The sequence below is a fragment of the Meriones unguiculatus genome, chromosome X (assembly GCF_030254825.1).
Source record: "Meriones unguiculatus strain TT.TT164.6M chromosome X, Bangor_MerUng_6.1, whole genome shotgun sequence".
NCBI lineage: Eukaryota > Metazoa > Chordata > Mammalia > Rodentia > Muridae > Meriones > Meriones unguiculatus.
This window is the reverse complement of record NC_083369.1, coordinates 37,947,910-37,961,088: the sequence shown is the minus strand read 5'-3', so window position 1 is coordinate 37,961,088 and position 13,179 is coordinate 37,947,910. Positions and strand designations below refer to the sequence as shown.

General features: G+C 36.5%; 1 protein-coding gene across 17 annotated transcripts in view; it reads right to left on the bottom strand.

Moving 5' to 3' along the window:
• Huwe1 (HECT, UBA and WWE domain containing E3 ubiquitin protein ligase 1) overlaps window positions 1-13,179 on the bottom strand; it is a 142,319-nt gene that overhangs the window by 39,538 nt on the left and 89,602 nt on the right. For 16 of the 17 annotated variants that reach the window (XM_060375768.1, XM_060375777.1, XM_060375772.1 and 13 more), the window contains 12 exons: window positions 12,941-13,178; window positions 12,327-12,557; window positions 9,805-9,927; window positions 9,359-9,454; window positions 8,534-8,803; window positions 6,781-6,933; window positions 5,211-5,338; window positions 4,859-4,940; window positions 4,188-4,364; window positions 3,623-3,782; window positions 2,576-2,934; window positions 582-777 (listed from right to left, as the gene is read on the bottom strand). In XM_060375768.1, the coding sequence (XP_060231751.1) occupies window positions 582-777; window positions 2,576-2,934; window positions 3,623-3,782; window positions 4,188-4,364; window positions 4,859-4,940; window positions 5,211-5,338; window positions 6,781-6,933; window positions 8,534-8,803; window positions 9,359-9,454; window positions 9,805-9,927; window positions 12,327-12,557; window positions 12,941-13,178 (2,213 nt within the window). The remainder of the gene's footprint in view (window positions 1-581; window positions 778-2,575; window positions 2,935-3,622; window positions 3,783-4,187; window positions 4,365-4,858; window positions 4,941-5,210; window positions 5,339-6,780; window positions 6,934-8,533; window positions 8,804-9,358; window positions 9,455-9,804; window positions 9,928-12,326; window positions 12,558-12,940; window position 13,179) is intronic. The other variant, XM_060375774.1, reaches the window with a different exon arrangement.

Sequence of the window (13,179 nt, the reverse complement as noted above, 5' to 3'; positions counted from 1 at the left end):
TCTCACCAACTTTTAAGTATGTCTATATGAACTCCCGAGGAAGTTACTTGTTATTCATAGTTCAATAATAGAAATAGATCCCAAACCCAATCCAAGTAGTCATTCTCACTAGTCTTTTATGCTGAGACACTTATATTTTTCCTTTCATATTAGTATTTATCATGCGCTTAGGGCAGCTGTCCTATAAAACAGTCCACAATTTGATATTAATATAATTATTTACTCATAATGAAATAAAGGCATTATCTTTTTGTTATGAATAAATCACTGTAAACTTCTCACTGAACCCCATTAGTCACACAAATAATTGTTCTTCAATTATTACACTGTATACAAACCATCAACTACAGGTAAATTCTATTGCCACGTTTTGATGAACTCTTTTAGGCAAAGACTAGAGTGAATGAATCCTTAGTAGCTGTGGCAAGGACTAGAGAAGTTACTGAGAATTATCTATAAAATTTACCGACCCAAATGATGAACCAATGCCTCAATATCTGCCTAAAGAAGATTTTCAAGTTATCTCTTCATAAAAAGGCCAGACTTCAGGGTCTCAAAGAATTGCAGCAAATAAAACTGACCAGTCCCTGAGCCTCGAGGGGCTGGAAGGGCAATGCGGATACAGCAGTTGGCTACTTCTGTGAATATGTCTGGATTGCGGCAGGCAGCTGGCCCAAGGACACGAAGGATGTAGTTGATCTCCCGGGAGCCGAGGCTACCAGATACAACACCAGATGTAGTACTTCCAGCTCCACTTGTAGCTGCTGAGCGAACAACCTAAAAAGCATTACCAATTTAAGTTTCTAAAAATATAATTATAATCAAAGAAGTATTATCAAAGATTAAAATACTAACGAAGCTCTGCCTTGAAATAGTAGACTGACAGCTCTAGATATCTGAGAGAAAGATATATTTGGTCTTTAAGACCCTTTAAAATTAAAATAATGTGCCTCATACACAAATTATAACAGATCTCAAAAGTCAATTCTTATATGACTGTGTACTAATTGGGCGAGGTATCTGATCACAGATGCCATATAACTTTCACATGTAACTGTCAGCTCTAGCCTCCAGAAATGTTGCAATTTTAAGCTTAACAAAATAAAAATTTTCTTTAAGTTTTAGTCAATCATCAGTTTAAGATGAGAGCTACAGGAGCCATCCAACTTTATGGATAGCATCCACTATGATAAAAGTGTTCACAAAAATATCATCCTTTTATGTTTAATGCACTTTACCAAACAAGCCACACCATTTGTCTAGCATATTATAACCTTAAAGATCTTTGGCTTGTCTAGACAGGTATAATGTTTATTTTATTTTATATTTTTTTAAAAAAACACACACGATTCTTATGTATAACCATAATTTATAAATTGTATAGATGTCCACTGCTTGATATCAGTCTTCTAGCTTCTTGATATTACAAGCAATCCCAAATATTTTTGTCTAAGGATTTAAAAAAATCTGTTGTTTATCACAAGGCAAATTTTTAGCCATAGAATTTGTAGATGGAGAATGACTGCTTAACAGTTAAGAGCATACTATTCTTGCAGAGAGACTGAATTCAATTTCTAGAACCTAAGATGGGCAGGTTACAAGTGACTGTATATAACTCCAGCTGCAGGGTATCTGGCCCATTCTACTGAACTTTGAGGGCACTATAATCTTAGGCACATACTCACAATTAGAAAGATTTTAAAAAAATAATTTCTAAATGAAAAGGTTATCTTAATTTGCAGTATAAAACTGCCCTATGTGGTCTTTTCCTACCAAACTGTACTCCATTTGGCCAACTTGATGTTACTGCTACTCATTGTTATATCTACTTTAACTTAATACATAAGTCTGTCAAAGATTCCTTTCATCCATTCAAGATCTGTACATAATCTTAGCATTTTTAAACATTTATTTAGTCCAAATTCTGTATGTAATTGTTTCTTCCCCACCGAGCAAAATAGACTGCTGTAAATCAGGAGCCTTTTCTAAGGCTCCTGATTTTATACATGTGAGGCAAAACTAACCAGAATGGAGGGGGAAAAAATCGAATATAAACATATACAATCTTGCACCACTTTTCTGGCAAGCAGGTAAAAACAAAAACAAAACCAAAAACATTATTTTGATCTATTCTGACTTCCAGGAATCCCTAAGGGCAAGAATTTTAATAACCTGAACAATGCCAGGAACAAAAATAGATATTGCAACACCAGTTTATCTATGTGCCAAACAAACAAACAAACAAAAAAATGTTCCAAAACAGGGAAGAGGGAGGTGAATCCTACTAATATTCATGATGATTACTGAAAAAGATTTAGAACTGAGAATTCTGCAAAGTATGGAGGAGGAAAATTAAAAGGACATTTATCTCTTTATTATCTGTTGTTTTCATAAATGATTTTTGCTCATTTTTTCCCAATGATTTATTCATTTAGTTCTCAAACATATTAACCTACTTTCTGAATTTTACAATGGATAATTGTTAAATGCCCAATGGTGCCTAACAGACCAGGAACACTTTAAAAACTATAAAACAAAGACATAAAAATAAGCATGAAACACCAAAAATACTAACCTTTTCCATAGTATGACGAAGAGTACAAGGATCCTCAATGATATGTCTTAAGAGAAGGGTAACTAAGGGGGTAAACCCATTGAAGCCTGAGCTCTGGGTCAAATTCAAGATCATCCGTGTACTCTTCAGCTCTGCAAACATCATGGCATATTTGTGGTCGCGAGTGAGCCTAAGACAGAGGCGAAGGGTGGCATGCAAAGTGTCTGGGTCCACAGGGACTCCCAGCATGCTCACACAGGCTCGGATTAGAATTGTCACCATATCTTCTGTCAGGCCCTGGATTACAATCTCCCCATTTTTTGTTTCTTCCAAGCTTGCTTCTTTTTCAGTGTTTGTACTCTCTATAGCCACTGAGATATCTACAAATGGGGAGAAAGGGTATATACAGTTTGCTACTTCATCTCACAATTCTCCTTCCAAAACAATCAGCTATCACTTGGGCTGAAAAACAATACCAAAACCAAAACAAACAAACAAACAAAAAAACAACAAAAACCAAATCAAAAACCAAAACCCAAACACCTAATTCTAAGACCAGATATAAAGATGGGCATAGGAGAAGACCATCTATCTCTTACTGTTCCTTGGAAAGGAAATCATTAGCCACAAAACCGGCTATGTTAAATCAGGTAAAAGTGTATCAACTTTAGGTTAAAAAAAATTTTTTTTAAATATTTAAAATGACTGGAGTATAGCTCAGTGATCAAGATCATGTACTACTACTCTGGCAGAAAACTGAATTTAGTTCCCAGCACCAATGTGGGACAGCTCACAACTGTCAACCTTAAAGAAGATCTAATGTCATTTTCTGGCCTCCAAAGATACTGCATTACCCTAAACAAACTCATTCTTTCACACAGTTAAAAATATAAATATTTTCTTAAGGATTAAAAATTAATACAGGGTATAGAGGTACACACCTATAATCCCAACTGATTGGGTAACTGAGGTAGTAGGATTACGAATTTGAGACTGGCTTGGGCTATATACAGCAAAACCCACCATGTGAAGGGAAAAATAGATGGGGAATGAATGCTAAGCATATACCATTGCCTTTATTTTCTTTACGTTTGATATCGGTTTCTTTGCTCTCTTCCAGTGTTTTCTCTAGTTCCTGTCCATTGCTGCTTTTTGAGTTTTTACTCAGTCGTGGTACCCTGAGGAGAGTTAGCATCACAGGGCGTCGGTTCCCCGTTTCTTCATTAACCTAGGAATTCAGACAAAACAAAAATCTCTATATAAAAAGGAGGGTGGGAAGACCTTCCAGGCAAGATGCTGCAATATGTAGGAACTACGACAATTTATCCCATCTCTATAATGTAGAAAGATTAAAGCAGAAGGCCTTTAGAGATAAAAGGAATACACATACATACCTATCCTTGCCTGATTCTAAAAACTCATTTCAAGGAAGGACAGACCTATGTTCTAGCTACTGATTATTAGAAAGACTCAGCTCTCTGAAAATTTAAAGCTGGATTTTGAAGTGGACATTTTATTCCTTAACTTGACAGGACTGGTTCAGAAAAACAACAACAACAAAAACAAAGCAAAATGCATGCTGAGTACAATGTCTTCTTTTCAACAAAGTTTACATTATTAGATGAGCATGTACCTGCACCATTGTAGTAAACTGGACAGTGTATCTTCGTCGGCCTGCAGTGAATCTTACACTTGTTTCTCCAGATTTCCAGGCAGAATCAATGGTGCTGTTGTTGCTAGCACTATAACTACACCAACGTCCAGAACGGTCATCAAACCAACGCCAGTTGTTGTTGTTGGACTGTAGGTACTAAATAAAATGCAAACGCATAAAGCTTCTTCATATTTCCTGCAAACTTTATTGTCAAAACAATCAGTAGACACTGCTTAAAACTAATGTAAAAAGAAGAACTGGGTATTTAATATATTTCTAAGAGGATTTCATACACGTGTGTTTTTAAAAATTATCTTTCCAAGGCAAAAAAAAAATCAATTAAAAAAAAAAACCTACCCATTTCCCTCTTGCCATCATCTACATTCCTTTTGTTTTCCCCAAAAAGAATATGATCATGAGAGACAGATCATGAGGTTTTTACCAAATAGCAGCAGCAGCAGCACCACCACCACCACCACCAAAAACAATTTGAACTCTCCATTTAAAAGAGAGAACTAATGAAATCCCTCAAGAGTTATATTTTGGTGGGTTGATTATACACTTTTCATTTCTTTTCTCTTACTCTCTTTAGTTCTACTGTAAACTCAAGAAATGTAATGATAAAAACACAGACATAGTACTTCACACACCTTAGTCATTTGGGCTCTTCTCTTTGATGAAATGGCTGTCTTTTCATAAAAATCAATAAGGAGCAGTACTGGAGTGATCCACCTAAGAAGAAATTATGTTTTAGGGCAAAGCACACAAACCCACACAAATTGGGAAAAGGTCAGGTATCTTACAGCTGTCTAACTATAAAATGCTCAAGGTTAATTTCATATATGCTTCAGAAAAGTGATTTAAACCCTATATTCAAGGGCCAAGCCCCGGGGAAACAACAGAAATGAAACCAGGATAATAGAAAGAGACAAGGGATGGTGCTACAACCGGGATACAAAGTGAATAATTTGTAATAAATAATAAATAAACCTAAAAACTCACTTTGGGGTCTGGACTTCCTTTTGCTCTTTGGCAGCCTGCAAGCAGGGCTGAACCACTTCTAAGAGCTTGATTAGGACATTAAGGATGCCACTTGATTCAACTACCCAGGCACAAGGTAGCTTCAACTCCTGATTTAAAAAGACAAAACCAAAGGTTAACATTTACAAAACGAGTTAAACACAAATTCTACTTCATATCACTTATGAGCGATGTGATCTCAGATGAGTTACTTATACTTTGAGGGTCATAGTAATGTCACATATATAATTAGGGAGTCAACTAAGCTATGCAGTCTTTTTGTTTTATTTTTCATGACAGTGTTTCTACATACAGCCTTGGCTATCCTGGAATTAGCTCTGTACACCAGGCTGGCCTTGAACTCAGATATATGCCTGCCTATGCCTCCCAAGTGTTGGGGTTCAAGGTGTGTGCCACCACAACAACCCAGTAGCTGTGCAGCCTTAAAAACATTTAAGTTGTAAAATTTTTGACTTACAAGGAAGCTTCTTAACAGGGACTATACTGAAGTGTTGGTTTTTAACAGAAAATCACCGTGATTGTTCAATAATAGGTGGTTATATGGACAAAATAGGGGCCTATGAATGACTTTTCTTTAAACTTAAATGTCACTAAGGATGATAAACATTCAGTTCTTCAAAACCTTTCTCAAAAAAGTGTCTATTCTCAAAGCATTATACGAATTATAATTCTTGAGCTGGGTGTGGTGACACAAACCTTTAATCTCAACATTCAGGAGGCAGAGTCAGAGTTAGGTGGATCTCTGAGTTCAAGGCCAGCCTGATCTACAGAGCTAGTTTCAGGACAGCCAAGGCTGCATAAAGAAACCCTGTTTTTAAAAAAACCAAAAATGAAATAAATAAATTGTAACTCGTATTCTACATGAAGTTTTAAGACAGTCTGACATAAATATTGGACTCATCTAAGTTACCGTAAAATTTTGTTCTGATAAATTAAGTTTATTCTGATAAACAGGATGACTTACAATTGAAGAGCCACTTCTCCAAAGTCAATTGCCTTCTTATTCTTATATTGTTAAGAACAGTAACATATCTTGTCCAAACTACCCTTTTACCTAAATAACCGGCTAATTGATCTGGTAAGGAAAGGAATCTGATTCTAATCACCTTAAACCTAACAACATCCAATTTTCATAATTTACTGTACATGAAGTTCCTATTTAGGATTCCTCAGTATTCCATATCTACCATGATTATCATTTCAATGCCCTTCTAGAATGACATCTGACTTTTGTGCACACAGTTGAGTATGCACAAGTATAAAAGCCAGAGACACAAACGAAGTACCATCTTTTGATTCAACACTTTTTATAAGCAGCTCTTTATTCACAAGTGATACATATATATTTTCCAAACTCAGAACCTTCTACAATATTATACTTCATTATATACATTGTAGCCTATTGGGAGATTATAGGCTTATATCAAATACAGGGATCATTCTTTGTGCTTCTCCATAATTCAATGTATTGTTAAGTGCTGGTTAATTCTTCAGTAAGTGAACTGCAAGGGCCAAAAGATGTATATATTACCTCAAAAAGTAGTGTTAAAAGCAAGATTCTAGTAGCCAAATTGGAAGCCTGTGGCAGGGTAGCCATTTGACTGATCCACTCTGACACTGTTTTTGTGTCACTTGTTGTTAGAGGAAGAGCAGCTTTGATCAAAACATCAGCAGCTTCCCACACCTAGAGAGCAGAAAAATGGCCAAGTCACATTAAATACAGAGTAATCCAGAATCTGCACAAATATTTAAACATAACCCCAATCTCAACATATTTGCTGAGGAATAGAAATAACAACCAATTCATAAAAGAGATTTAAGGTATCAAAAGAAGGCATAATCATTAACAATCAATCTAAACACCTTTTAAAATTGACATGCACAAAAGGAAACTTGTAAGAATGGTACTCTCCTTCAACCACAAGGGTTCTTGGCACTACACTTAGGTCATCAGGCTTGGCAATAATTGTCTTTTACAATGAACTATCTTGCTAACCCAGTTATTCTGAAATTATACTACAGAACTAAATCAAAGGAAATGAGTATACATTAAAGAAAAAAAAAACCTCATGGTGTTCATAGTCAACCTTCAAAATGTTCTGTCAATTTTTACTACATCTCCCCTAAAATTACTTTATCAAAGTCTACAATGTTAGATTATTAGCCAGGTTTTCATTTTCAAAATGTTTGAAGAGTATGGTGATATCGCTGCTTTTCACTATCAAATTGCTACCTTCCTTAAAATACAATGTATAAGCATATATTCCAGTAAAAGATTTTGTATTTAGTTTTTTTTTTAAGGTTTATGTTTATGAGCTTTAAAAAGTTATGCTTTGGTCTGTTGCCCAGAAGAAGTAGAGACCAGGGAGAGTGCCTGGAAGGTTCAGTCCAATTGTTACTTGGAAAGGACAGTTTCTAGCCTGGTGTAGTGCAGTGTGTTCTAGGTTTCCAGCTTTTGTGAGCTATCATCCATGCCAGGGTAGGATTTAGTGATGTAACAGTCATTGAGTCATTTCTGCTCCCGATTGTGTAAATCATGTAAGTGACTCCACCTTAAAACCTCACTCGTTCATTAAAAAACAAGCAAATAAAAACACATACACACAACAACAATAAAACCTGTATTGTCATATTGTCCCCAAACAGGTTTTCTTCTTTTAAAATTTCCTCAATTTTTTTTTTTTTTTGAGACAGGGTTTTTCTGTGTAGCCTTGGCTGTCCTGGACTCTCTTTTTAGATCAGGCTACCCTCAAACTCAGAGAGATCCACCTGCCTCTGCCTCCCTGAGTGCTGGGATTACAGTCATGTGCCATACTGCCCAAATCTTAATGATTTAAATATATCCAATGATACAAAATTATAAAGAAATACAAGTAAATTTGTTATTTCTAGATGTAGAGATTATGGATGTTTTGTTTGTTATTCCAACAATCAAAATACATTAATGTTATAATGGGAGAGGAAACAGACACTAAAAGAGTAACAAAACTGGGTTATGGGTATCCATCAGAAAGTCAAAGGAATAAACACATAATAATTTAGCTCAATATTCTACATTAATCTGATGGAAAGCTTTGGTTTTCCCTTCTAAAGACTATTTTTGTGTCTGAAATGGAAAAATTAATTGATAGACAACCAAATAGAGCGAGACTGTAACCAAAAGAATTCAAACCCAGAAAATAGACACATCAGGTAGAACGCAAGGCTTTTCAAAAATATAGTTTTGAGAGAAAACAGGAAAACAACTTTAAATACTCCCAACTTCAGGCACCTTGAGAACTTACCTGGTTGACAACCTGCTTCAAAATCATATCACGATAATCTGCTCCATTACGCTTGATAGCTGTCATGATCAGATCACAGACGCGGTACACCGTATCAGGCAGCTCATCAAGAAGATGGAAGCAGCCTGGTAACATTCTATCTGTGAAAGTATGGAGCTCATCTTGTTCCAATGGGTCAGCATCTTGAAACTTTTCCAGACATTTAGCTTCTTCCTCTTCTTGCTTTTCTCGAGCTTTCCGTTCCTCTTCCTCCTTCCGGCAAGCAACTTCCTGGAGGCAGGAAAGGATGCATAAAAACATAGGCCAGAGGTGAAGCATGAAAAATGAGTACTTGACCCAGTGTTTGAATACCATTTACCTTCTCAAACAGCTGAAACGTTCAAAAGGGCATGGGAATAAATGTAATAATAGTCACATAGGTTAATGCACAAAACAGGTGAGTACCCAGAAGCACTGTCAGTTGTAACTGGCAACATCCTATGTACTATTCTCCAGAAAACTCATTTTTAGATCCTATCCAATATATTCTTCCAGTGTGGTAAACTTAAGTAGTATTACCAAGGAACACATAACTAAGTTTGGACTATCCGTTACTACCAGTTACATTTTGGGTCTTGATAATGAAGATTAATGTTTCATTTGAATCATCTAATGCTTCATTTTCATCAATACAAGGGAGATTAAAGATAGAAATAAAACATTGAGATGAACAAGCACTCCCCTGACTTTCTCTATGATTATGTAGTGATCACAGAACTCAGAATTACTGTTTACAAAAATACAAATTAGTGGGGCAAGAAATTTTGGATGCTAGACTTTAGTTACCTCAGGTGACTCTGCCCTTTGATCCATTGGAATATCCTGTCCCAAAGACATGGCAATTGCTCTCATCATCTGGTCTTCTTCAGACATGCTAAGATCCTACATAGTGACGGCAGAGAATCCAATAAATATACAATCAAAATCCAAAGAAACCTAAATAGGTAAGACCACTTCACAAGGAAAGGAATGAGCTGGAATGTTGGTCTCTCCAACTAAACCCAACTAAGGCATATATGGTTACCACTACAGGGACAATAGGGAAACTTAAAAGGAAAACTAAGTGTAAAACGAGTTCTTCTGTGAACAAAATGGAGCATGGCTAGGGAACAGAAGTTTCTTGAAGCATATTCTGAAGCTTTCAGAATTAGTACATATAGCACTGGTATAGAAGATGGAGAAAAAAGGTTATCAGCAGCAAAACTACATTAAGTCTTTTTGTGTTTACTCACCCGAACAACTCCTCCTATAATTGGAGGAGGATGGGTTAAAAGGTACTCTGTTGCTTGTTCCATTGTGCTGGTGTTCAACAGGGCCTCCATGGCATGTTCTCTTGTGAAACCCATGTCCATGAGCTATATTTAAAAAAAGCAAGAGCCCAAAAGACATTAACAGAAATATAAAAATATACTTCAAAATAAAAACCAAGGAACTTAAGTTTTTCTAAGTTTACATGAACAAACACTACTTATAAGTCAGGGCAGTAATTTCTCATGAATGTTCTTTTCTCTTTGGTAGTTCTATAATATTTAAACAGTAATGTTATATATTGATATAAAGAACCAATATATTTCTCAACTTTAACATGTCAAAATGAAGGCCAGGGTTGGCATTTATATTTTGGAATAGAAACTTGTTACAAAGAAAAAGGAAACTACATCACAGCTTTTTAGCATCTATTAATAAAACAATTCATGAATGAGAATAATACACACACACGCATGCATGCACGCACGCACGCACTCACGCACACACACAATTAGCTGGGTGCAGTGGTGCACATCTTTAATTCCACCACTTCGGGGGGCAGAACTCTTGAGAGTTTGAAGCTAACCTGGTCTACAAAGTGGATCCAGGAAAGGCAGGCCTACAAAGAGAAACTGTATCTCAAAAAACAAACAAGCAAACAAACCTCCAAAACAAAAGGAACGTTCCCCTCCTCAAACCCAATCTGTTAAATATATAATGGTGTAATATCTCAAACTCTCTAAACAAGAACTTATTTTTATAATAAAAAGTAGAAATATATATACATATATAACAGTTGTGATTAAAATATGAGGACCTTCATACATAAAAACAAATTTGAGGAAGACAAATGTCAAGTACCCAGCATGGGTGGAAAACACTGCTTCCAGAACAACGGATCATTAAATAAAACATCTCAGTGCCAGGCATGGGATACTACCCTAAAAGCACTGTTCAAGGAGTCCCCAGTATCCCTTTAAACAACACAGGATATTACCTTTGTGACTGGTTGCCAATGATAAGCTAGGCTGTTAAAACCACATTGCTGAAGACATAACACACTCTGGTTGCAGGACACAGAGAAACCAAATTATGATGGAGCTGGAATATGCACATGTCCTTGCTGGCTAGGTTTCATAGTAGCAGAAAGTGATATGTACACTACTTGGGGAGAAAAGCAATTAACAGACTTCCCCAGCTGTGAATCCAGGCATACTATAATACAAACTTAATGCAGTGATGGAATGATTATTATGGAGGTAACTAACTGCTTTCTCAATGAATCTGAGGCCTGCTCCACAGGAGGGAATTCATGCCTGGTACTGTATACCTGATCAAAAGTCCATGGTTGACGAGGTCATGTTTTCAAGCTGCCTTCTAAATATTTATACCTATAGATTAGTTCTGCACCAAACCTTTGTCAGAAATTTCTTTTTGTAAGAATGGTTAATGCAGAGACTTTTAATTGCTCTGAGTGCTTAAAATAAGATAACCTTATAATGATTAGGCCATAATGAAGTCCACCCTCAGAAATCTCAGGGCATATGGTGTAAGAGTTAAGTCAGAAAAATCCTAAGATAGAATATGGGATGGACTATAGGAACATGTGTGGCTTCTGTACTCATGAACTCACAATAGTTCCATTACCTGGACAAGACAAAGCAACTATATATTCAACTAAGGATAGTAAAGGGTTCACAAAGCCACACCTCTAGCTGAGGAACATTTGAATATGGCTCTTTGGAAAGAGACAGTAATTTAGGATCTGGCCACTGGTAAGTTTTCACGTTTCAGTGGCTGGCCATATACCCACATACATACGGTCAGCACTAACTGGACTCAGTGGGTTATCAAAAAAAAAAAAAAACAAAGAAATCAGACATGAAGGTGGAAAGTAAATGGGTTGGGGAGACTTGGGAAGGTGGCTGAAAGGGTTGCTATGAACAATACATGTATAAAATTCTCAAAGTGCAAAATAAAATTTGGGGAAACAATGTTAAACTATCCTTTGAATCTTCTCCCCCGTCTAGTTTATAATTTTCAAAATGTAACTATTTTAAAGTGATATAACTTTAGAGATGAGCAGTTTTAAAAAGCTTTTATTGGAGAATAAATTTAAACACAATAAGTTTGCCTCATTGTTTAACAGTAGTAATTGAGGACAGTTTGTCTACCAAAAAAATTCTTAGAGGATCCCTAAAAACAATGTAATTAATATACTTATGAGAACACAAATGGGTCACCTGCACACAGTACTGGGGCCACACTCTTTACCTTTCTTAAAGTGAAAACATCTCCAGGCCAACAGAACGAAGGACTTACTGGTATGGAAGCTTAGAAATTTTGTAAGATAGGTGGCAAATCTCAGAACTTGGGAGGCCCAGACAGGTTTCTGAGTTTGAAGTCAGTCTTGCTTACATAGTGAAACAAGGTTATAAAACAAAAGTTATGAGCATTAAATTCTATAAGGTGCAAATAATAAGGCCCAGAATCTGAGACACTCTACCTGTTGTAGCTGTTGTTGGTTGACTTGAGGTTCTCTGCGGGAGCCACCTTCTTCTTGGCTTCCATCTTCTTCTCCTCGAGATCCTTCCTTCTCTTTGCTCAGTCTCTCTCGAATTACAGGTTCTCCTCGAAGAATGTGACACAGAATGGCCAGCATAGACTCAGCCATTCGTCCACCATATACTTTAAGGGGTTTCCGGTTCCACAGGTTCTTGATGCAAGTAAAGGCTGCCTGTAAGACATTTGAAAAGCATATGATATGAATATTTCCCCCTTCAATTCAAATCCCCAGAAGGAAAATGAAAGACTAATAGACACTCCTTCCACAATGAGTCAGTTACAACAAAAACAAACTTCAGATTGGCACTGTGGTGGTTTAGCAAAGTACAGTGTGGACATTTAATTCATCTAAAAGTACCAAACAGAAGCTTAAAGTTCATTTTTATAGCAGGAAAACAATCTATAGTCTCTATTCCTTTTGGTAAACAACCTTATCTGGAAACCTTAATCCATTTACTTTTCAACAATCATATTTTATTATGCACAAAGCATAGTGGCAACTATTCAGTTGGCATGAGAGGTTTTCCCATTGGTTTTAAAATGCAGAATACTCACTTTTTGAGTTACTACAAGGAAGCGGAGGGCACTGAATTGTGGAAAGCTCTGAACACCTCCAGGCAATTTGGCAGGCAACGAATGTGGAGATTCAAGCACTGTGGTGGGATTCACCATCTTTTCTACAAGCATAAGCCAGGCATCTAGGAATTCTCCTGTGCCATCAGGTAAGTCTGAATGCTCCAATCCCTCAGAAACAGGAACTTTTCCTCCCATGGACAGAGCCCAGTTGAAAGTTC